This window comes from Coloeus monedula (assembly GCF_965178545.1).
Source record: "Coloeus monedula genome assembly, chromosome: 5".
NCBI classification, from domain to species: domain Eukaryota; kingdom Metazoa; phylum Chordata; class Aves; order Passeriformes; family Corvidae; genus Coloeus; species Coloeus monedula.
In genome coordinates this window covers 35,373,410-35,398,939 of record NC_138785.1, presented here as the reverse complement: position 1 = coordinate 35,398,939, position 25,530 = coordinate 35,373,410, and the positions used below count along the sequence as shown (strand labels likewise).

The 25,530-nt window shown below is 40.0% G+C and overlaps 1 protein-coding gene across 1 annotated transcript; it reads left to right on the top strand.

The window, feature by feature from the left end:
* The first annotated feature begins 6,116 nt into the window (after window positions 1-6,116).
* Window positions 6,117-23,665, top strand: TMEM192 (transmembrane protein 192). The gene is made up of 6 exons (XM_082281249.1): window positions 6,117-6,237; window positions 9,411-9,557; window positions 13,588-13,852; window positions 15,801-15,935; window positions 19,666-19,768; window positions 22,044-23,665. The coding sequence occupies exons 1-6, from the start codon at window positions 6,196-6,198 to the stop codon at window positions 22,165-22,167; spliced, it is 816 nt and encodes a 271-aa protein (XP_082137375.1). The 5' UTR covers window positions 6,117-6,195; the 3' UTR covers window positions 22,168-23,665.
* The last annotated feature ends 1,865 nt before the right edge of the window (window positions 23,666-25,530 follow it).

Sequence of the window (25,530 nt, the reverse complement as noted above, 5' to 3'; positions counted from 1 at the left end):
CTAACAGCAATATTGCGAGATAGTCCTAACCAGGTCAATCAACCAACACGCCCCTTTCTCAGAAAAAACCGGCTACAGCTCATTAATTAAAATTGCATTTAAACAACTGATGTACTGCCATCTAGCGCTTCCTGAATGCACGGCAAGACAGAGAGATGGACTCGTTTCAGTAGTCGTGGATATCCAGGATTGGCCTATTGCAAACCAGCTGTTAAAATCATCAATTTCCTGTAGTCATGCTCATTGTGAGCTTACCTAAGAACAGTAATTGGGAGCAGTTTGCATTGTGAAAAGTGACATAGTATGCTGAAGGCATCAATCTGAATATTTACTGTTTCATATGCATATAAACAAGACAAGAGGAACAGTATTTGCAGTCTATATTGCTTGAGGGAACTTTCAGTGAAAATGAAAAATGCTGTAGACTGGGAAAAAGCAAGTGGGATATACCCCACACATTGTACAGATTCTTTTGTTGTACAAAGAGGCAATAAATTCAAAGACATTAAAATATTAACATTATATTCAGGGAGGCATAGCAATAACAATCACATAGGTCTAGTTACTGCACATAATTTTGCAGAGAGGTTGTTCATAGAAAGTGAAAAGCGTATCATGCTGCTGTTCCAGAAATTGAGTAAATCTTCATTTAGAATAACCCTTTCTGTGTGTGTAAGGAAGACTAGAAGTACTGCAAACTTGTTGTTTAATAAAATAGCTCAGGATCAGTACTTGTAACTAGAAAATCTATTAAAATTGGACTCACAGTAAACAGAAAAAAATGAAGGGAAAATTTAAATCAAAGGTAAAAGTATGAAAAGGTTTATTCCAATAATTCTGGTACAAGCAGGTGCTCATAGAATGAGTAGTTTATTATTGTGTTCCTGGAGTAGAATTTTTACTGGTATCAAGGACAGTCCTTTGTCAATATTTCTATGCAAAAGAATATTGGGATTCCTACTAATATACTGAGGTAAAAAAAAATAGGTAATTTCAGACCTTAAAATTTTCAAGAGAGTATTTGTTGGAATATTAATATTTAACCATACAGCCCAAAAATTTAGTTTACACAAACTAGTTCTTGACAAGTTCATTTTAAGATTTTCAGACAAACTAATCAGAAAACTAAGAAAAAAGTGGGGCGGGGTGGTGGGGGGAGGGGCAGGAAGCCACCTAATTTTTCCTTGAAATTTCATCGTCTGTCTTTACTTCAATTTTATCAGTAGTTTTCCTGAAGTAATTATCTTAAATATTCCCCTTTTTTTATATACTTCAAATAAATGCTTCTCATATTGTGACAGCCTTATAACAGAATGTAAACAGAACTGTGATTTTGAAAAATCAGAAGAAAGTGAAAAAAATTACTCTGCAGAGGGAGTACTCTTCACTCTGCAAATTAGGTATTTTCTTAAGTGTTAAACCATTTAAAACTCAAACTCATCTTTAGCACAAAGTAAGATACATTGTGATACTTAATTCTGAACTTTTATACCTCTAATGTGTATTTCTAAAAATAGATATGAAATTGAAAAGTTGTATCCTTTCTTTAACCTCCATTTATTTGCTTTTTACTATATCTGGGAAATCAGTAAAATTTTAAAAAGTAGACAAGAGTGTCCATTCTGTTTTTCACACTTTTTCTCTTTGCTATTATTTTGCTCTTTGTCTCATCTGCATAAAGCAGTCAAAAATCTCTCTCTACAGCTGTATTATCTACCTGTTTTCATCAGTCCTATCTCTAGACTTCGTTATGGACATGTAAGACGTTTTGCCAAATGATTTGTAGTAATAGATTAGCTGAAGTAACCCATGGCCACAGTTAAGCCTCCAGCATTCAAACTTGTACATTAATTGGTGAAAGGCTGAAAGAGTTTTTATCAATACCAGTGATGCATTCTTCTCTTTTCAATAGCTTGTGTTTAACGGCCACAGAATTCTTAATGGGCATTTAACTTACGAAGCAAAAGCTGCATAGCAAGTGGCAGTTTTTGATTACATGATTACCATGTATAAATAGCCCTGTGCTGCTCAACACAAAAAGTTTACACTTGCATGATGTGAAAATCTGAAACCATACATGGCGTGAAACGTTTCTTTGTATTAAACATATTCAGCAGTGAAATGATTTTTTTAATCTCCATGGGATTTAAAAAACTTACAGAAGCTTGAAATAAAATGAGTACTTCTGAAGTGACTGTAATGTTAGGCTGGAACACAGACTGCACTTACTGCAGTATGGCTTTCAGGACTATTACAACCAATTTGTGCAAATTTCTACTGTTATTTTTACCTTTTCACTTCCCATTTGTATTTTTAGTAATGCTGGGATCTGTCACAATCCCATATTCTCAGAGCAGAGACTGTATTCTTTACATAGAGTTAAATACAGTTTAAGCACTAATTGTAGTATGAAACAGAAACAGTAATAATAATTATATCTTATAGTTGAATGTGAAAAAGTTTGTGAGCCAAATCCTGTTTCCATTCATGCCAAATTTTAAGTGAAACTGAGGGGAAGAAAAGTAGATATTACGCCTCTTTGTGAGGATACAATTGTGACAGCTAGTCCCCAAATATTGTAATTATTACTGGTATGGCAAAGGTAATGCCTAAGTAGAGCATTTGCTCCTGTGTATCTAATGTCTAAGCAGAGCTTTCCCTAAGGGCAGCATAGCATTGTTGGGCCATACCACATCTTTTTATCTTACCCTTATCAGATACCTTCTGATTACTGGTGGACTTGCAGTGGAAATAATTTAAGAATAGACTTTTTTAGAGTATCCAGCATTAGAGCATCCTTCAGGAGCCAGACTTTCAAGTTTGTGTACACTAAAGTGACAGTGTCTGCAAAATCTGATGGAAGATGGAACAGGAATTGAGAAGAAGAGAATCTTACTTTATTAAAACCTATCTACAGCACTAAAAGCTCTCACTATAAAAAAATACTGTGAATCTAGTAATTAAAATGATGTATCAAAACCAAAAAAAAGGTTGGGTTATCTAGTAGAACAAGAGTGGACTACTACTGTAAGGATTACATACATGTTTTAGGTAAACCAGTTGAAACTGGCAGTCACATACTTCTAAATATGTTAACTGATGTTGTATACAGTAAGTATTTACACACTTAAAATATTTAAACTTGTAATTTTTTCCCTAACTGCGCTCTTCAGTAATCCATTGAGAACTCTTCATTTTCCATTCAGTAGAAACAAGGTTTACAATTATATATAAAATTATACCTATTTAAATGAGTGCTAATAAATGTAAACTTACTGTGACCTTAAGATTCTAAAATTCTAGTTAGCAGAATTTGTTCTTTTGATTTTATCTTAAACACTTGTGTAATGGCATGTCTCTCACACACTGCGTATATGTATTCAAGACATTGAATAGAGGTGTTTTGTAAGTATACTGCACTTTGTAGTAATGGATTATACAGTAGACCAAATTTCTAAATCTCCTAATAAACAGAGATTATTAGAAAATTATCTTTGAACAAGCACAGAGAAATAGCAACTACTTAGCAGCAATTGTGTTCACTTTTTAAATAGCACCGTGCTGATATAATGTATTACATATCTGAAGAAAAAGGCTAAAAGCAAGATTACAGCTAGCCTATAGTATTTTAGAGACAGGCAGCAGAAGGAGGAGTACTTCCACAACCTATATTATTATGCTGATGAAAAAAGGTAGTTACTTAAACTTATGTATCTGAGTGATGAATCAAATTCCTGACTTTAGCTTTCTTGGTTTGTAACACTGTGAACAACTATTCTAAATTGCTTCATTTTTTTTTCTTTAAATGTCCTTCTCCTCTACTGTTTCCCCTCAAATATCATCGTTGCCAAATTCAGAATCCATACTCCCCTGATTAAAGGACAAAAAGATGCCTGCATTCATGTAAGGAAGCCAACAAAATGTGAGGAAACGAGACATAAATGTGCTGTTGGTCATAAATGAAAACAATAGTAGCTAAGCAACATGAGGTGATATGTGAATTTTTGTGAAAGACTTCTTTTTATTTGTGGGGTTTTTTTGTTAATTCTTAAAAAAATTTAATGCTATTTAAATTATTTTTTTAATAAATGGGTATGAAATATTTTTAATCAATATAAATGTATTTATAGTAAAAAAAATATCCTAGCCATCGTCATTAGCTGGCACTGTTATTAGCTGCTTGGCTGTGGGACTAGGTACAACATACTACACACTAGCACTTCTGGTTATTCCAGAACAGACACAGTTGCTCCTTGCAAAACAAACAGAAGGTAAAGACTTCATACTTTTTAGGCTGAGGAAAAGCTCAGGCAAAGGCCCTGTGCAGGTAAGTTGTATAGTCATACAAAGGAACGGGAAGTTCTGGCAGTCACACAGCATCTTCGTAAAAATTTCACAATCAAGTCACAGACTGATCTATTGAACCACCCTGAATAACTGATGATTATTAGATCTGTGTAGGTGTCAAGCACACCTGCTAAGGTACCTACTTGGCAAGGCAGAACACCTTACAAAAGTAATGCTAATTACTTGAACAGCAACCAGCAAATTGTGGCCTCACTTCACTGTCACTGAAGACTTTTGTCCTCTGCTTGCTGATCAGTGGGATTTGTGTTCTTGTCAGAAATGAAAAAAAAAAAAGAGGAAGCACAATAAGGAGGAGGAAAAAGGAACATTTAGGTGGAGAAACTGGAATAGAGCATGCTCTTATCACAGGAGTTGGACTTTATCTTAGTCAAACCAGCAAGTTTAAGGCTTCTTTTTAATTTAAGACAGTTGTCTAGTTCATTAAATGTGCTTATCTGTATAAAACAAGAACAAATGAATGCAAGTGATGAATGTAAATGTTCTGGATGGGAGGTTTCAGTTGAGTATTTTTTCTAGAAAAAGATAGCCAAGAAAAGTCACAGAAACTAAGATAAAAAACTTGGAACTTCTTTGAAGCAGCTCATACCTCAAGAGCAGTTTTCACCCCTTGGCACTTCGACATGTTTTCAAGAGTGGTAGAGTCACTGCAGCTGTTCAGGGTGACAGTCCTGGCTTCTCCTAAATAATACACATAGAACAATTACAACCTGGAGAGGATACCATCTTGCTTGTCTTTCAGACCCCAGTTACAGCTTTGATCCTCTTCAGAGTCCTCACTAGCATTAGCTGAAGGTTAAGGGATGTTCATATAGAACAAACAGAAGGTTAAGAAACATCAGCAGATGAACAGAGCACACAACAGGTAATAAATATGATGCTTTGGAAATCCATACTTTGCACATGCTTGAGCACTGTGTCATTCTGATCCTTCCCCTTTCAGAAAGGTTATAGCTGAAAAATATCAGAGGCTAACAAAGATTGCCCAAGAATAACTAAGCACAACTAAGTGGTTGAGGAGTATCCAGAATACACACGGCTGTCAATGTCAGTAAGATAGAGAGATCCATAAAGTGAGTAGTCTGGACACTGTGAGTGGCCACACTCTGTCTCAGTGTGATCACAAAGGGTTAAAAAATTAAATTAGCAATGACACATTTTAAAGAAAACGTGTTTCTTCACAAAATATACAACTGGGCCAGAAATATCTTAGAAAACTTACGAAGTGCCTAATGCATGCTAGAACTTTTCGTGATTTGAAGGGGCAACCCGGTCCACTGGAAACAGTAACTAGCTGCATAGACTCCATCCTTTCTTCAAGAAGTCCCTGCAAGACCAATTGGGGATGGGAAAATACTCTGCACTGCAAGCTGACAGCAACACTACGCTGCCTTTACCCCCACACTTTGGCTAACCATCTGCTGCTGGGGTACTTTCGCCTCCCAGCGCTGCCTCCCGAGACACGGCCCCGCAAGGACACCAGCCCGGAGCCTGCTGTAAGTGGTCCTCGTTTTGAATTCAGTCGCGGGCTGCCGAGAGAGCAGCACCGAGCATGGCCACGGGACAGCGCAGCACCCGAGGGCGGGCTGGGGGCACGGAGCTGTGCCCGGGCGGCGGGCCGGGGGCGGGGGCTGAGGCGGAGGCGGAGGCTGAGGCCCCTCCGCCGGCAGGGCCGCGCCCCGGGGCGGTGCTGGCGCGGCGCGGGCCCAATGGCGGCCGGGGCGCTGCTGGCGGGGCGGGGTGGGGGCGCTGCCCGTGGCCAGCCGCCGTCAGGGCCGCGCCGGGAGCGCCCATTAAACGCCGCTCGGGCGGCCGAGGTGGGAGGCGGTGATGGCGCTGACGGCGGAGAGGCGGCGGCAGAACCTGGACAACGTGAGCGCGGCGGGCGGGAGCGGGGCCGCGGCCGCGGGGGCCCCGCCCGGGTGAGCGGCCGGGCTGCCGCTGAGGGTGGGCGCCGCCGGGGGAGCGCCTCGTGTTCCTTGCCGTCTCTTCCTTCCGCCTCCTCCTGGGTGTTTTACGTCCCGGGCGCCCGAGGCTTTATCTGTTTCTTCCGGGGGGAGCCGCCGGCCCAGGCGCCTCCCCAGTGGCCCTTTCGGAAGTGAGGAGGCCGCCGCGGCCCCTCGCTCTCCGCGCTGCCCTTCCCCAGCCGGGTTTGGAATAACCCCGAGGCATTTGGGCCTGGGATTGATTTTTTTTTTTTTTTTAGTCTCTAATCAAGGCTGCTCGTGTGTCTCCTTCAGGTTTTCTGGTTTATTTTTCCATAGGCGGGTCCTGTCAGTGCCATCTCTGGATTAGGTGCTGTTCGCTGGCATGACCACGGCGTTTTTGTGTTTGTTTGGATGTTTCTCCCCGCCCCAGCTGGAAGCCTGTGTGGGCAAGGCTTGCTGGCTGTGGCTTGTTCCTGCCTGCCCTCCTCCTTCTCCTGGTGCTGGGCTGCTGTGGAAGTTGTCACATGCAGGAAGTGGATCAGGGAGCCAAGTGGCTGAAGCTTTAACCTTGTCCTGAGCAGCAGTGCCAAACAAGTTCGTGTTTAAGGCGTTTTGGCTTTTGATAGCTGTGGTTTCAGCTCAGCTTAATGAAATGAAACCTGTGTTTCCTCTAGTTAGCATATTTACTAAATTGTTTTAATGTCTGCATGGGATCATCATATCCCATGCTTTAATTCCCCACCTCTCCATTTTGTCTATAATAATACCTATTTGAAGAGATTATGTTATCTGGTTCTTCCTAATATTGGCTGTATTTTAGGATGCAAAGATGGATTGTAGCCAGTCTTGTAGAGAAAGTAGCATGGTCAAAGCTCTGATAAAGCTGTGTCTGTGAAGGAGTGCCCTGATCTCTCATGTATTGCAGAAATGGTGAATCATTTGTTCCCATGAGACAAAGGATATTGTCCTAGGGAGAATCGCTGTGTTTGTGGGAGATGTGAGCTGTTAACCCTGCTATTGATTCTGTGATCGTAAAATGGTTTGGGTTGAAGGTTCTTTAAATATCTATTTCCAACCCCCCTGCCATGGGCAGGAGCACCTTCCACTAGACGAGGTTGATCAAAACCCCATCCAGCCTGGCCTTAAACACTTCCAGAAATGTGACATCCATAGCTTCACCAGAGAGCCTGTTCCAGTGTCTCTCCACCCTCATAGTAATGAATTTTTTACTGATGTGTAATCTAAAGAATAAGGCAAGATGCCTTGGCTGCTGGAGTGTTGGTCCTTGCTTTCAGAGCTTAAGATTGTACCTGGCCTGTGAAAACAGGCAAATGAGGGAGAGAGGTTATCTTTGCTCTCTTGCTTCTGGATTTTGTATCAGTGACATAGGAGGAGTGCCAATTCTAAACATTTAGGTGTGCAGTAAAAGGTCATCTTACCAGGCAGGTATTTCAGTAAGGGTCATTTACAGTCAAAAACTGGGCTAATTAAAAGGTATCAAATAGCTGAGGGTGGTCTGTTCACACTCCTCTGTGATAGGGCAGGTGTGTAGTATTCACAGTTCTAAAATAAAACTGGTTGTTGACTGAAATAACCCTTGATGACTACTTCCTTCACTGTAGACAGTTGTCTGCAGGTGAAATAACACTGGGGGAGACAGTCTACATTGTCCTCATTGACATGAAGTATAAACCTAGGTCTAATCCCTCTCTTTCTGTGCTAGTGTCTAGAAGGATGGTGTGCCTCACTTGTCTTGAGTCTTATGCTGCCTTCTCTCATGGCAAAGAGAAGTCCTCAGTTCATAAAACAGGAAATGGCCCAGAGGCCCCTTGTTACAGCGCAGATACTGTAACACGCATATATCAAACCAGGAGGCCCGTGGAAAAGAAATATCTATGGACAGATTCTTGCTAGCTGTTTCAGAGATGTTTATTTCTCCAGCCGCATGGCCGGGGCTCTGCCCAGGAACTGTTCCAGTCACGGCACCCGAGGGTCCTTCTGCCCGCGCAGGGAACACAAACCAACCCATGGGAACGAGGCTGAGCAGGGGCAGGGAAACCCCGTGCCTGTGCCCTCAGGGCCCCTCTGCCAGGGATACACGGCAGGGGAGGGACCCCGACAGCCCCTGGCATGTCTGAATAGTCAGAAGTCTGGAGTGGGGTGGGGTCTGCCCTTGTTGTTCTGGGCTGTGGTTGGTATCACTGAGAAGAGCTGTCAAAACTTGAGTGGAACTCTTCAGTTACTTTATCTTCTGAGGCAAGGGACGTGTAACAAGACGCTAAGAGAGAAACTGTAGCAATTTTGGCCATCCTGGTGCCTGTGTACATTTCACTTAATATGTATTGAATGACCTTGTCCTGGCCTGAAAGGAGCAGAGATGCACAGCTGTGGGGCAAGTTCCTTGTCCAAGGTTTTTCCCTCCACTCATAATTAGTTTTACCTTCTGCTTAGTAAAATATACTACATTTGAGCTGAATGTGAAGTCAAAGACCTAATACTTGGCTCCAACATGACAAGAGTGGGCTGCATTCTCTCTAGTGTAGGCAGAGAATGTCTTGCTCAGCACTTGGTAGCATCTTCTTCCCTCTGTGTACTGCTGCTTCTTTCTTGCCCAAGTTCAGTTCCAGTTTTGGTGTTTTGACATGTCAGTAGTATCAGAGGCTGAATCCCTCAGAACTGTTACAATGCAACTTTGTTGTTGCCTCCAACTGTAGTTGGACAGAAGTGAGAACAACAAAGAGTTTTGCAGTACCTGTATAAAGTGTGTGAGAGAGATTTTGTCACTTTTTCTACTTTTTCCCGTAAATATACTAATGCTTCTGACATCTCTCAGGGCTGAAGCTCAGATATTTGTAATACATTTTAAGGGCTAAAGTTCCTGAAGACTCAGTGTGATACTAGGAAGTAGATTAGTATTGGATTCCTAAGGGACTGAGTTCTCACATAAAGGTATGGTGAGAGTTTACCTAGAGTTTAAGAGCTTGTCTCAAGATATTAACCCAGTGGGTTTTTTTCCCCCCCTCAGGGCTTGATTTGCTAACAGAAAATTCCTAGACCTTTGTACTTTACTTTTAGAGCTTACCTGTTGCTATTGTTTGCTCTCTCCTTCTGTTCTAGGGTTCCTTGGAAATAACACAGAGTTTGGAAGATGATCCTCTACTGGATGCACCACTTATTTCGTCTCATACATTGCATTCCCAGCTGAGGCCAAAATTTCATGCTATCCCAGTAGTTCTTCTTGCCAATTTCCTGTTGCTAATACATGTAAGTTTAAGAAGCATGATTTCCCTAAGAAAACTTGCTATCTCTCTTCTGAGTCCTTACTGTTCCTGTGACAGAATTCTGATTATATGACAGGGAATTGCATACACTGTTCTTCCAAACCAGTGAGGTCCCCTTTGCCAATACATTTTGATAGTGTAGGTGTTATCAGATACTTGCTGCCTTCTCATTCTGGTTGTGACACATCTTGTTAGGAAGAAGAGCATTTTAAATAGTAGTTCTTCTATGCTGTTGGAAATTTACTTAAAAAATAATATTACTGCTGTAGAAGTGCTATACTGGTTGTAGAGGGCTGATAGTTTTGATGCCATGCCTTCTGGGAGCAAACGTAATTTCAGAGAGAAGGCAACTAAAAAAGTAAAGCTGGACTTGCTTAGGGGGTGTTGCATGGTAGTGGATGGAGAGAGAAATTAATCCAAATGTAACTTCCTGTTCTCACTTCTGGAGGTTAAGAGCAAAAAAGCACAAATACTGAACAGTATCTAGGCATTTGTGGGGGTTGATAGACAGAAGCAGAGAGAGTCCTGCCTAGTAATGAGTTTGTCCTTGATAAGCTGAAGAGGCTCCTCGTTGCTTGTGAGTGTGTGGCAACCAGGTACGAAGAAGGAAGGCTGAAGAGCTCCGAGCCTAAGATCTGACTGAAATAGCACTTTCATGCCTTTTAGGTGCATGGGTTAGCAGTGGACTTGGTAGTGTTAAGTAAATGGTGGACTTGGTGATCTTAAAGGGTCTTTTCCAGCCTAGATTCTATGATTCTGTAGTACCAGTGACACGAGCTATTTTAGAGCTTCATTTGATCTCAAACAAAAAATAGTGTGCCCAGTGCTCTTGAAAACATGCTCTCTGCCAGAACCATGTACCAGCCTCTAAGGTCTTTCTTTGGGCAGCTGCATAAAGCTGTTCAATGTGCTTTAGCCTTCTAATTTTAGGAGTAGATGTTTTGCGGGCCTTGTAGTAGTATCAAGAAATGCTTCTCTGGCTGTCAAGTAGACTTAAGAAAGACTTTTGCTGTTCTGCTGAATAGACTACCAAAATGCCCAGTGGAAACCATGTATCCAGCTTTATTCCCTTCCCCTACCAGAAGAACTCTGTGCCATCCCATTATAGAAGTCACTTGAAGTCTGCTATTGGTAATACAGCAGTGAATATTTTTCTGCCAAGCCTTGGGGCTTTACTATCTACTACCATAGCTAATGCAGCCAAATATCTGTCACCCAGATCCTAGGAAACTGCTGCCTGTTCTTCCCCCCACCTTTTCCTCGCTCCTGCAAATGGAGAGAAGCGTGGGTAGGTTAGATGGGAAAACTTCTGTGGCATCTGTCAACACACTTTTTCACAGGTTGTCTCATTGCTATTGCTGAACCTGCTTCAGTGACTAGTTGGTCCTTGGAGCAAAATGGAGAAGTATCCTTTTCTGTTGGCAAAATAGCATTATAATTGCTACCTGGAGTGGCACTGTCTCTCTCACTGAAAAGATGGATAGGGAAAACAAGCTTATTAGATTTCTATCCCCTATGCTTCTGCAAACATGCATTAATCTTGTGGAATGTGGAGAGAGGCCAGACTGACTTCTGATGCACAGCCTGCCAGAGGGGTAAATGTCCTGGAGAAGTTAAGCCATCACAGTATTATGCAGTAGAGCTGTAATGCATCTCTAAAGTAATTTGTATGTAACTTGGAGTATTTTTTCTTCATCTTCTGGTGCCAAGAAATGGAGCTAGGTAGCAAAATAGCTGCTGTGGTGCAGCTGCCTAGTTACATACAAATCTGGAAAGTATGGGTAGGATATGCTGGAGGGTGGTGGGACTGGATTTTTGAGTGCCTTTCCTTTTGCCAAGCCTTGCTTTTCTGAAGGCCTCCCATCAGGAGGCTGGAGAGCAATGTGAAGTGTACAGACTAGAAATAATTTCTTTATATTAATCCTGTCTTTCCTTAATCCTCTGTGTGTGTACGCATACACAAAATTGAACTTAAATACTACTCTTTGTAAGAATAACTTTTGTATGTAAAAATATGTGAGGGGTGAAACACCTGTTATTGAACTGCCCAACAATGCAAGCAAAATATGTTTAATAAATACCACTCTAAATGCCAGCTTCCTGTTTCCTCTTGTATACACTATTGTGGTAGTTTAGTCGAGATGCAGTGCTAGGTCATTCCTGCTTGCATCAGTTTAATATAGCTATTTTCTGTACTGAAATGCATTCCTAACTCCTGGAAGGAGTAGAACTAAATGTGTCACTATTGCAAAATGGCAAACCAAACAGTAAACAGATCAAATGAAATAGCTGAGTTATTCTTAGCTTTGTAAGAAAAGAAGGTGCTAAAATAATAGATTAAACAAATTATAAACCTTCCTCTTATTTAACTACTTAATCTAGCTACTTAAACTATCTCAGGATAATATGGTCTTATGGGTAATGTGGAGTACACTCCTATTTTGGTTTGGGTTTTTTTCCTTCCACCTTCTATCCTATCTGTCCTCTGTAATGTCTCTTTTAGGTATTGACGATTGTGTGAAAATGATTCCCCTTTTTTGCTTCCTCCCCAGTTGCCTAACTCTGGTCACAACCAGAGCAAGCTAAGGGCAGTTTGTCTCAAGAGTAATTAAGTCATTCTGAAAAGTTAATTTTTGTGAAGAATGTTGCTTGACGAAGTACAAAAATAGGAAATATAAGTTCAAGAGGGTGGAAAGGGGGTGGTGGGATCTTAAATATTCGTAGAACTACATATGGAAACAAAGGGAACAGATGAAAATTGGGTGCTTTCCTCCATCTTCAGTTCTGATGTGCTGTTTCTGTTAGTTATGACATGCAGAACATCTGACACCTTTTTTTAAACTAAGTGTATTAGAACTATTAGACATTTGCAGACTTGAGGCAAATAGATTTTTTTTGTTGTTGTTTTGTCTATAGAAGCTCTCAATTTACTTCTGTATTGGTGGGAGTTGTTTTTCTTTACAATTCTGTTCTAAAAATATTCCTGTTCTGTAGAATGAACCAGGATGAGAAAGTATAATATTATTCTTGCTCACTAAATGAACGCAGTAGAGGAAATATTTTCTGTGGCAAAACTCTATAAGTATTAAGAAAGCCCTGTGTGTATACATGTACCACAGGTAATATACATGTACCACAGGTAATATGCATCCACAACTTTGCCTCCTAATTGGCCGAAAGATTGCTGATGCCGAAAACTTGGAGAGGAGTCTAGAACACAGGAGAAGTTATGGTATAATGGCAATAGTCTGAAAGGATAAGTATACATACAATCTGACTATAAATGCAGTCTGACTGACAATCTATCTGGTCATTCTGACACAAGTAAAAAGGTAAAATGGAAAAATCTGATAGTAAATGCACTAAAGAATTATTACCAGTTGGCAAAGAGGCCTACTCAGGGTTAATAATTCACTTTAAGTTACTATGATGATTCACTTTTCTAATGTCAACCTGGAGACTATCTTCAATGGCTGTAGTAAAGGGTGGATTTTCACTTAGGAAATGTCAATTTAAGGAAACATAGACTGTACCAATAAGATAAGAGCCTGTCCCACAGAGCAGCATTAAGTGTAATTGAATGAGTCTAAAAAGATGTGATTTTCTTTTATAGGAGCATGTATCAAGTTCTCCTTGAAGTAAAAAAAGCATAGTAAGGAGGGTCCAGAAATGAAATAAATTCACTATGAAGAGTTGAGGAACAGTGAAATTGACTTAGTAGAAATTCTGGGAAGGGTGACAATTACCAGGTCTGTTCTGCTGGAGACTGGTTGTCCCTCCTGGAAGTCAGTCTTACTACTTAGCAATTTCAGTCATCTGTATGTTCCCAGAGTGGCATGTCGTGGTTGTAGCAAGTGTCTAATGTTTTATATGTTACCTCAACGGTAATAAAATCAATTCAGAAAGTAATGCATAATGAATAAACTACATGATCCTGGTTTTGTGTTACAGGTTTTTTTCATATATAGAGCTAGTTGACTTGAAAGATTTTTCTTTCTTCCTTTCTCTTCCAGGTTGCTTTTGTTGTTCTAGCATTTTTAGCGGCTATGTTTTGTTCTTACCCCAATCCAAACCAAGATAAGTGCCCTGGAAACTACACTCACCCACTTAAAGTGCAGACTGTCATAATAATTGCAAAAGTAGTTCTGTGGGTTCTGCATATCTTTTTCGAACGGTATGTCCAGCACCACCACAGCAGAGTCAGAAGAAGAGGTTACTTCTCCATATACCGATCAACAAGGCATCTAAAAAGGCTTCCACTGCTGATACACGCCACAGGTTAGGTGAACTTGGTTTTCTTTCTTTATAAAGTTTTAAACTGTGACACAATAGAAGACGGAACAGTTTATATGTAATTTGTATTATATATTATGAACTTCTGAAAACCTGCCTATGAGCAAATTGTATTTTAGTCAGATGAACCTCTGGAGTGATCTTTCCTGTCTGCCAGATACAGGTTGTAAGGAACTGTTTGTAGTGCAAAAATGCTCATGCGTCTAAGGTTGAGTAAAACATTTAGTCATTAGCATTTAGTCTTCAGCCATAAAATATTCAGTCAGCAAGGTCTGTGTTCGACTGCTAGTGATCTTGATTGCATATTCATTTTTTGGGTGAATATGTGGTAAGACTGCTAGTCCTTCCAGGAAGTGTGCTGCTCTTCTCTTTCAAGCTCAGCAATTCACATAGAAACAGATGAATTGCCTGTTGCTTAACTGAATTCAGTGAAAACAGCAGGTTTTCTGGTCTTCATTGGGCTCTGTGTAACATTCTGCTCTATTTCTGATTGGCTTTTTCAACTTTGTATGGACAAAAGGTGGCATATGGGAGTGATTTAACTCTATATTTTTAAGTTGCATCACTGGCAAGTTTAGCTGTAAAGTGTTGGTGAAACTAACTGGTGAAACTTTTCTACAAATCACTTCCAAATATGAAATCCATCTAACTTAAGGGGATTTTTCCCACAAATAGCAGTGGAAAAGGGCAGAGTGATGGCTTTTACAGTATTTTGCCTCTTATAATCCTGGAGTAGATTTTTTTTCACCAGAATTAATGAGTGAATTGGTCCTGTTCTATATAAAAACCTACCTTTTTTTCCACAGAGTCCCTAAAAGCGCTAGTCAGCTTGATAAATGCACAACACTTCAGGCTCTGGCCACTAGATAGAGCTCTGAAGATGTAGAAGTGTTTGGAATGCAGTGACAAAAGCAAGCTACAGGAGGCTTAAGGATGTAGAAGGACTATTTCTTCGTGTTGCAGTGTAATCTGCAATACTTAGACCTGCTTTCAGTCTTGGAGCCCAGTTCTCCCCTGCTAGACAAACTCTGGACATTTCTGAATGTTCAGGTGCAATCAGGTGTGTGCTGTAGGATTTTGATCATCTCTTGTTCTGAAGGTAGTTCTTCCATTACTGCAAGCTTCCTGCCATGGTAATGACTGCTGATACCACTTCTTTCACTTGACTGACACTGAAGGAAAGAGAACTGCACAGTTCTCTAGCTATATGAATAGTCTTTATAAATTTAGTACTTTACCCAGACACTGGTTATAACATTTTTACAGGAAGGAAGAGAACATTTCACACTCAGCGTCAGAAAAGAGAGTGTATAAAGAATTAAAAATGCTTTTTAGGTCTGTAACTCAGTATTTTTTCTCCTTGATTAATTGTACTCATTCCCATTAAACTTTCAGTAACGTTCAAGTATTAAGATAATAGCTGGGCAAGTGGAAGCCTATACAAATAGGCTTTGAAAGGAAGGTGTTTAGGTTTTTTTGCTCTTTTAGCCTAATTTAAATATATTTTAAATCCACTACTTGAAGGAAAATACTCCCTCATTTTCAGCTGACTGATGTGTTCTCTTAGGAATTGAAGGAATGGGTAAGATGGATGTCATCAGCAAAGCCAGAAACTGTTTAAACCCCTGTACCTGTTTTAGGTATTTCTAGTGTGTTTCTTCGACTCTTGTTTTTTAAGTCAGAAGAATCTATAAGAAAACTTATCACTGTCTACCATTACAGTCATATGCTGAATTTAAACTTTATTTTGCTACCAGCACATATAAACTTGCATGTTAAGGAAATTAGCTGTAGGGGCAAGTATGGTATGAAATGGAAAAGCATTACTGAAATGTTGCAGCATAATGCAGATACTGGGGATGAGAAAGTATTAATTTATTTTCAATAGTTAATAAGATTAGTAAGTCTATAAAATATAACATTTGTTTTCTAGGTAATACAGCCCTGCTCTTGATTCTGTCAGTGCAGCATTCCTTTCCTGATCACAGTAAGGTGTACCTGTATCTTATCCTGGGAGTCCTGAGCCTGGAGATGATTAGTTCCCTGACCTGCTTAGTGATTTACACAGGTGAGAGAGGCAAGCTTTGCCTTCTTGTGTGAGATTCATTATAGCTGGTACTCAACTGTTTTGTTTGCCCTCACTGTAGTTCACTTGGGGTGCCCCAAGGTATTTAACTGCCATTATAAATACAGAATGATTCTGTGCTTGTAGAAAGAGAACTAAGGCAAATCCAAAACAAATTGAGAAAGGTTGTCAAGCTTGATTTGGTTCCAAGGGCTGCTAAATGAAAGCTCCATGTTATCTCAAAGCTGTTAATCCAGAGAAGTGGCAATAAATGCCTAATTGTTTCCAAAAGTATGCTGTGAACAGGTTTGTCCGTTTATCAGTGTTTCTCAAATGCATGCACCACAAGCTGTGAAGCAGTAAGAGCTGGCTGGCTTAGTCAGAACTGCTTCTGGGATTTACATGTGGGGTTTGCATACCTGATTGTGTGATTGTGCCTTATCCAGCCTCGTCCTCTTTCCCTGGTCCCACCCCAAAGGCTTTGGTTTCTCTTTGACACTAGAATGGAAGATTTCTTCTAATATTTAAATGAGGCATAGGTTCTGGAAGCTGTGATTGTATCAAAACAAGATACTGCTTTATAAAACTGTGAGGCTTTGCTTTGTGCAATCACTGTTGGTTTGTAAGGTTGTCTGCTTTAGGTTTGGTGTAACTTAAGAAGACTTGATAAAACACTTGCCTTTAAACTTTTCAAAACTGTCTAAAATGTTGATAAATAAATGCTTAAAAGAAAACTTTGGTATGTTCATAGTAATGCAATGGCACACAGAGAAATACTGCCAAGTAGTTTGTTCATCTAGGAAATAAAATCTATTCTTGACTCTTCTGCAACAGCATGAAAAATGCACCAAAAAATAAGGTCCCAGCCCTAAACTATGTCCTTGTCTTACAAGTGTGCATAAGCCTGAATACTGCAGGCTTGTCAGGCTTTCCCCTGAATGGCCCTGCATGGCTCAAGTAGACTGACTGTCCTCTGGAAGAATAAAGGCAGTGATGAGGGAATGCAATCATGGCAGTCCTAGAAAACTATTCTAAGAATGCTGGAGATCATCCCTTCTTTGCATACGCATACTTACTTTCCTGGGAAACTTGGGAAATAAGAGATAAATTGTAAAACTTTAATAGAATGTCAGGAATTCCAGAGAAATGCTATTTCTAGCCCTGAGGCCTGCTGGAGCTCAAAGAACTATATTGTGTGTCTCTTACCTTGACCAAAAACGATAAGTGCAAGAAAGATGACCTTCATAGTAGTAAGATCTGAGCCTGTACTTCTGTAAGAACTCTCAAACTATTTTTCTGCTTATTTGTCACCAAAAGCATATTGTTTCCTGACTTGTACTGTGCCAATTCCTGTGACCTTCAAATTCATTAACCAGTGTATACAGGGAAGTTGTGGGGTGCAGTGTTGTGCTTTCCAGCTAAAAGAGGCTTGAAGAAGGGTCCAGTGAATCCTGAAACTAAAGGGAAGAGTTGCATTGCTAGGAAGGAGTAAGGCAGTGTCTTTTTAGCAACAGCTACCTTATCTCCTGAGCAGCAGCAAATCAATGTAAAATTCATTCTCTAAAGCTTGGTGTACAAAATTAGGGTTAATTTTCATGTGACTTTACACCTGCTGCAAGATGAGGAAGACCTCCAGTCACCCTAGGCTGCTTTTTCCAGTGGGTAGTGTAATTTATTTTCTTGTTTTCCATCCCAATGCTTGTTGAGGTAGGCTGGGAGACTCCTTGCAGGTCTGTCTTGTCTGTAGTGGTGGGTTTTAAAGTTTTTCAACATTTTAATACCAAATTAAGTCTGTACTGAGGCAAAGCAAATATGTTTGGCCAATTTGAAAATACCCTGATGATCTGTAATAATAATGACATTCAGATGGGTTTTTTTCTCTCAGAGCAGACTATGTGACTGGATGGAAGCATGAAGCTTCTTTAATGGGATAGTTTTAAGGGTAGCTCTCTGCTGAGGTTTAGAGTTCCCCTCTTCAAGGCAAGCATTTAGCAGATACTGCTAAGATAGTATCAGCTGAGCAACAATGGGGAGACTAAGGTAAATTTACACTAAAAACTACTAACCCACCCTTTTTTTGTATTGGCATGTTACTCCTAAATTTTGGAGAGAAGGCAGCATCAGTTCACACATTGTTTCTGCACAGTGAAATAATTATTTAACTATTAGAATGAGACATAAATGCTTATCTGTAGAAGGTTCATGTACCTGACTTACTTTCCATTAAATAATTCTGTCCCACAAATCTAGGACTACCTGATTGTAATTCTAGGTATTTCCTCTTGCTTGTTGGAGCTGTTTATGAATTGTATGGTAGTCAATGTCCTGTGAAGGACTACTGTCTTCCTTAAGATTATCTCCATGCAGGAGTGTGTGTATATAGCTGTAGGATGCAGAGGCAGAGATTCAGAAATCTACAAGGAATTGCTGTGATTGACCTATAATAGACTTGGCATCTATAAATCGTTCAAGTGAGGTAAAAGTGCATGGAATGAAGTATGATACAGGCAGCTCTAAATGTCAGCTTACTATTCTAAGTTTTTTACTGCTAGGATAGGGGAGTAAAGCTTTAAAAGACTTACTAAATATATGGATTTAATTACTTTCTCACATACTTCTAATATCACTTGAATAAAAGACCAACATTCCCACAAACAACACATGTTGAGAATTCCACATCCATTCCTTTGTGGTTTTATTTGTAGAGAAATACCATAATAGAAATAACTAACCTTTGAGCCTAACTTGCAGTTAACCTCTGGAGGGTCTTAGCATTGTTTTAGCAGGGTGGCCTGTAATAAACCCCATCATAGTACTGACTTGTAAGGACACTCCTCTGCTGCAGTAGTGTGGATTTCTCACAGAGCTGGACTGTAATGTTTTTCATGGCATTAGATGTATTGTTTCACAAGCAGCCCTAACTGCAGAGTTCTGAATGCATACTCTGGATATTTTGATATTTTCTCTGAATCAGGATCTGACATTGAATGACTTTAAATATTTTCAGCTTCCTTTTTGAAATAATGCAGAGGGTGCCTACAACTTTTCCCACCCATCCCCATTCTACATCTGTTAAATTTAGTCTTAAACTTTATTCACAGGTGCCCAGGAATGACTTCTGGGTTAGATAGCCAAGACTGCTAGGTTCACAATGGCTTTCTGTAGCAAGTCTGCCCTAGTCTGAGCAGGCAAACAAGCTGCTGCTTCATTGCAGCTAGTTTAGTTAAACTAGTATTTTTTGAAGAGCTTAAACTAGGAGTTCTGAACCAGCTACCAGTACACCACTTCTTACAAATTTTTTTATGGCATGTTGCTGAATTTATGGCCTGAATTTGGAGACTGAATCTTGGTACCCTCTAAAAGGCAGCTAAGGTTTCACCCTGTCTTAAGTGGCAGATTAAACTTTGCAGATGTTAAGCAGCATGTTCAAGGTTCCCCATTCAGGTCTTCTAAGCAGCAGGACTGAGGGGAGTAAAAGAAGCAAACCAATGAATCAATCAACTTGCCAAACTATCACTGACTTACAATCAAAGCAATTCCAGAAATGAGTAGAAATAGATTCTGCTTTTGCTTTCCCTCTTTCCCATTCTTCAGATTCCTTTACTGTCTTTCCATCTCCTATCCTAAGGTAATCTTAGGATCATCTGTTACAGATTTTAATAACCTAGACTTTGGTGTGAAAGCACTCTTTTTTTTCCTCACTTTCCAACTAATTTATAAAGCTTTCTTGCAGTGAAAATAAGCAACTTCAATCGTGCCAAGCCAAGACCTGACATAATTGAAGAAGAAAAGATGTATGCCTACCCTAGTCACATTACCTCAGAAGTTGGATTCAGGTAAGAATTTTGAATTCATTTTGTGCTGTGTTCAGCTATGGTATATAGGTAACACTAGTGTAATTGCATGATTTCCTGTAGACTTCCATGTAAATTGTAAACCTGTCAGCTAAACCAGAGGTGGGAATAACAGTTCTGAAGCAAACTATGTATAAGCCCCCCATTTTAGATGCACAGATGAGATGCAGCAGTCTTGTACTTTCTCCATAGTAAGTGACTGTGAATCTCTAATATAAATAACTGTGTTTAATCTGGTTTAGTTCATTTTATATGGGGTTTGAGGAAAGATACTGTTGTCTTACACTGTTACTTAAAGTAGGCCTACAGAAGCCTAGCTGCTTCAGCCAGTTTTTTCAGGGAAGGAAATATATTGTGGGCAGTTGATAGACAAAGAAGAAAACTTTGTAGCTCTGTTCTGTGCCAGCATTTGGACATGAGATTCTAGCAATGGATTTGGAATGCATTTTGAGTTTGGGAAGTAACTTTTAAGGTGTGGAGGGCACTTAAGGAGTAAGGAAGGTCTCAGTGGGGCATAAAAGCTGTCCAACAGTAACTGAAACTGTCCCGGGCACCAAGACTTATTTTTTGTTTGTTCTTTGTGTACCTTCCAACTGCTCAAACATTTCCCAGTTGCTGAAATCAGTCTGGTATGACTTGACAAAAACTAGTAATTGAAAGTAACATGGATTTCTGTATAAGAATTGAATAAGAGATGTTCTACTATACTAAGACTTGCTTCTATATGTGCTGCCTTCATGAAAGATTGACTAATGAGAGATGACTAATACTTTGGGACTTCCCCTGGTGTCGCAAATGCAGCATGCACATGCTTTTATGGAACTTGGAAGTAGATGTCCAGGATACAGGAAGGATTTAGAGTTGCCTTGAATTTTGATACCGTGTCTGACTTCCATTTTGATATAAAAACCATAGTGATTGCATGGTGGACCTCATTTCTTTCTCATTCATCTTCTCCCTTGAGAAATTCTCAAATGCCCAGGGAATGTGTCTGCAACAATGACCAGCTGAGGAAAAGACTCTGCTTATTTTTGATTAAAGAGTGCAAACTTCCTGTGAGAACTGATTGCAAAACCGTTATTTTAATTTAGCTCTATACAACTCTGACTCTCTTTCCCTTGAGAGTTAACATCTATTGAGAAGTGAATCCTGTCAGCCCTTCAGCTGACCTTGTTATAAGAATGTTTTTTTGAATATCATGACCTCTGCAACCTGAGCTACTGATCAGGAGCCTTAAGTTGGTAGTGCTCATTACTGGTTAAGGTTGCAAGTTTTCTGTTTACAAAACTTGTGCTCTTTACTTTTCCCAGTTTAGCTACAGTAGGTTTTTAATTGGACCTAAGCTTTCTTCCACTCAATATCCTTCTCAGCAGTTTCTAAGAACTATGAAACAGGCAGTGTTCCTCCACAAAATGCTGTAAGGCTGAAGAAAACTTTCTCAGCTCTAAGATGCTCACAAGTGCACTGAGAGGGCAGATCCCAAGTCAGCTGAGAAGAAATAATATGTAAGGAAAGAGTAGACTACACTCAGGCATTGGTACTTCATCTTGCTGTATTTTAAAAATTCCTAATTAGATTTGACAAAATTCTGTACTTTGACAGACTTTTGTTTTTCTCAGTTACCTGGGCTTTACTTAAATGTTGCAGTGTTACTATCAGAGTTAAAATGAGGAATATCTGAAAGTTGGATGTATTTTAAGGGGGTGGGTAGTTGTACATGATGTTGTAGATCTGAAATAGCACAATGTTTTGGTACTGATGCTGTCATGGTATGTAACAGATATTGCTGTATATAGTAGCATGTCATGTATGCTACTCCAGGTTAATCAAGAGATTTGTCTTAAACAGCTTATGATCTCCCACAGCTGAACAACAATACTATGCCTGCTCAAAAGCTTCCTAATATGTGTAGGAAAGATTCCATGGCTTTTGCTACAGTTCTAGCATGTATGTACCGTCTTGGTTTGTTAAACAGTAAGGTCCTCACTCTGTAAGTGTCTAGCAGGAAATATGTAACTCAGTTGTGTATACATGACATGAAGTTCAGTCAAACTTCTTCTTCCTGCCTTCTCATGCAAAATAGAGCAAAACCTAAAGGTGTTGGAGATTGCCTCTTCCCTCAAAAATAAGTTGATCCCAGAAAAAGTGAAATTAAAGGAAACAACTGTTTAAGTATGTGTTAATTAGCTCTGACATTTCACATATTAGAAGACTGCTGTCACTTACTGAAACCTGTATTTACTTTTGTTACTTCAAGGGAAAATTCCAGTTTAGAAGAGATAGTTGAGAAGCAAGGAGATGTAATAGAGTATCTTCAGCGACACAATGCACTGCTCAGCAAGAGACTGTTGGCATTAACTTCTCAGCAAATCAAAACTTAACAGCATTTGGAAAACTGCTGCTGGAGCTCTGGAGGGGAACATGAAGTGATGTAATATCCAGACTGAGTTATACAGATGTGACTCTTCTTCAATCATCTTCATGTTTTGAAATAGAAGTTAAGCTGGAACAATAAGCTCTGCATACACTATGAACCTATTACAACTGGACACTCTGGCTCTCTTCAAATCATCAGTTCTGGAAAAAAGTTCTGCAGCTTCAAGGATTTTTAATTCCTCATAAGTTGAAGTTGGACCTCACTTAATGGTTTAACTTTGCCCAGTTGTTGCTGTTATTTTATACTGCTGTGTAACCTTTAAGCTTCAGGCTACCAAAGTATTTTATATTTCTGGAGTACAAATTTGTTGTCTAGAAAAATCTGACTCACTAAGGGATGTATTTGCAGTTTCTATTGCTGAAGATGAGACTAGATGTGTTCTGTCACTGATTCCCTTTACTTCCAAGGAGAGAGGTGGTATACTTCAGTCATCCAATACGGATACTTGTTTTCTAGATGCATCTCCTTTTCTCCTTTGTCAAGAAAGTGGAAAAATTTGGCATCCAACTTAGGATTATAAAAAAGTGGTGGGTGCCCTAAAAGTGCAAATCTCACATATAAGTTTGTGGTACAAAACCATGCAATGATAAGCAATTGTTCCAAGTTCTGGCTTTAAAACTTTAAGAGGGATCCTCAGGGCTGATGACTATCCCATTACTAGGAGTTTGTGTTAGTAACAAGATTCCTACTCTGCCAACTGAACTAACAGTGCAAAAATACTTGAGCATAAGCACTTCCGTTGTTCTAGTAACTAAGTTGTGTTGAATGCTTTTAAAGGTGCTGTCAAAAATGCCTGTTACATACTTGCTCTTTACTTTGGAACTTCAAAAAATGTCAGCATCCTGATTCAAAAGCTGAAATGGTGTATGTGGGGAAGTGGAAAACAGCAGAAGACAGCAAGGTCTTTTAGAAGTTGAAGAAACAAGAATTCTTGGTTTTAATTTATGGTGAATTAAGGCTGGTGAAAGAAACACTTTGTTCTGGGTACTATTTTGTCTACCAGTGTAAACAAAGAATTATTTTAGAAGCCAATACCTCTGTGGGGATAGGGTAATCACTAATCAAAACTGGGAAGAAGACTCTCAAGAGGAGTGGTCTTGTAGCTGAATATAAGAAAGGAAAATTAATTCATCCTACTTTGGTGTTAGGGCACAACTTTAAAAGTAACTAGACTAGTGTGCAACAAATATGGGGGTTGTCTCATTCAAAGGAAAACAATAAGTATTGGAGGTTTTGCTGCTATCCAGCATTAGACTGTTCTCCTTAACTGTTGTTTTTTGAAAATGCAGCCAGAATTTTATAGCATACATGTAAGGAATAAAGTTATTTGTTTTTAGAACTTGGGTTTTGATGTGATTGTGTATGTCAATTTATATAATTTCTATGAAACGTGGTAAAATGTGACTGTGAAGTTCATGCACAATAAATGCAACCAAGGAAGAGTGTGAATTCTGTTACTTCTAAGCTTATGTACGTCTGGTTCCAACAGGCAATTTGTGCAGATTTTTCTGTTATGCTGAAGTTCTCACAGCAGTGTTGGCACTTAAAACTAGCAAAAACTAGCCAAACAAGGATAGCTGTGCACTTGTTTTGAAGCTTTAAGTTAGTTTTATTCCCCTTTTTGGGTAATGTTTTTTGCATCATGCTTCAGACTTCCCCTGCTACTTGTGTTTCTTTTCAGCACAGAGAAGTAGGCTGCATAGTTTAGCAGAAGAGGTTTCCTTTGTTTGGAAGTCATTGCTCAAACCTTCCTCCTCTCCTCTCTGACTTCTCAAGGTAAACCTTGGATTAACCAGTAGTGTTGACTTCTGTGGAACATGGTAGCTGGAAAGGAAAGCAAGTGTGGTTTGCTGTGTGCAAACATGTACATCTTTTGCCCTTTAAATGTTACCTTTCCTAAATATGCAAGTGATAACAAATGATAACTTTTAACAACCACCCACCCCTTGCACCAGTTTTATATCTTTATCATACTCTCAACTCTCTCTTGTTTTCTAAGTATCTTTAAGCTTTTTCTTTGGGCACGGTGGGGGCTTTTCACATTTGTATGGGCTCCAACCAGAAGCTGATAATCTTAACGACTCACCCTGAGCACTGGAACCTCTGGCCATGATAGAGCTACAGAGAACTGTCAAGTAGGAGCTGCTGCTGTGTGTGGCAGCCCCAAGCCCCTTGTCTGCACCAGATAGTCGAGGGCCAGCCGTGGCCCTGTTTGGAGGCAGGAACGCTCCCGAGCCCCCAGGTTCCCCTGTGCTGCCTGCCCCAGTGCATGGTGTGGCATTGCTGGGTGCTGTGGGCCTGGGTACCTGCCTCCCCCTGGCCACCACCTTGCCCATGGCTGAGCCCCCTGGTCTACAGAAGGTGACTGCAGAGCTGCTCAGGGAGGCTGTGTGCAATCAGCTACTTGAAATGCCAAGTGAAAGGGGTGAATGGCCGCTGCTGTGCAAGGAAGATGAAGCTTAGCTGTGACCTTGCTGTGTCTGATATGCCATAGTGCTAAATTGAACATTGAGTCCTAATTGTTCTGGTTCTACTGCATCCTGCTTAGCAGACACCTCTGCTGCTGCAAGGTTGGCTGCTGGGGGGGGCCAGTGGCATCCATCCCCAGTGCTGCAGCCTGGGAGTCTGTCCCTGCAGGGTCAGCGCCTGCTCAGGGGCTGGACTGTACGGCTTGACGTAAAATCCATGGAGTGCTGTGCACGCAGTAAGCACTGGAGCATTGGGTCCAAGTTTCAGGTGGGAAAAAAGTACTGGTTTGTGAGCACAGGGGTTTGCATGTGCTCTGCTGCAAATCAGTGCTTTGCTAACCACCAACGCAGCCCTGCTCGCGTGAGGTGTGGCAAACCTGTGACTCTGAACAGCTGAAGTGATGCTCTTTGTGTAACTATAGCTGCTGAAATTAATCGATATTTGCAGGTCTTGGTAAAATCTACTGGATTACAGCTGGGGCAGCAAGAAGATAATGAAAATGAAGGAATGTTTCCTAATATGTGCTACAACTATACCTTAAAATAAAAATTAAAATAAGGTATTCTGGTTTTTTATCCTCTTTTTTATGATTCAGTGCTACCACAATAATTTTTTTTTTCTGTAAAAAACAAATATATATGTTTTTTAGGTCTGAGAAAAGTATTTCATACCACCTAAGGAATATATTTGCGGTTACCTGAAAAATGTTCATATTGTGAAGTTTTAATAATTTTTAGATGAAGTGCTGAGCTGTGCTAGGTATATTCTGTACACATGAAAGAAAAGATGTGATGATCTCTTGAGAGTGTACATCTTACATGAGGGAAAACTCTCCATC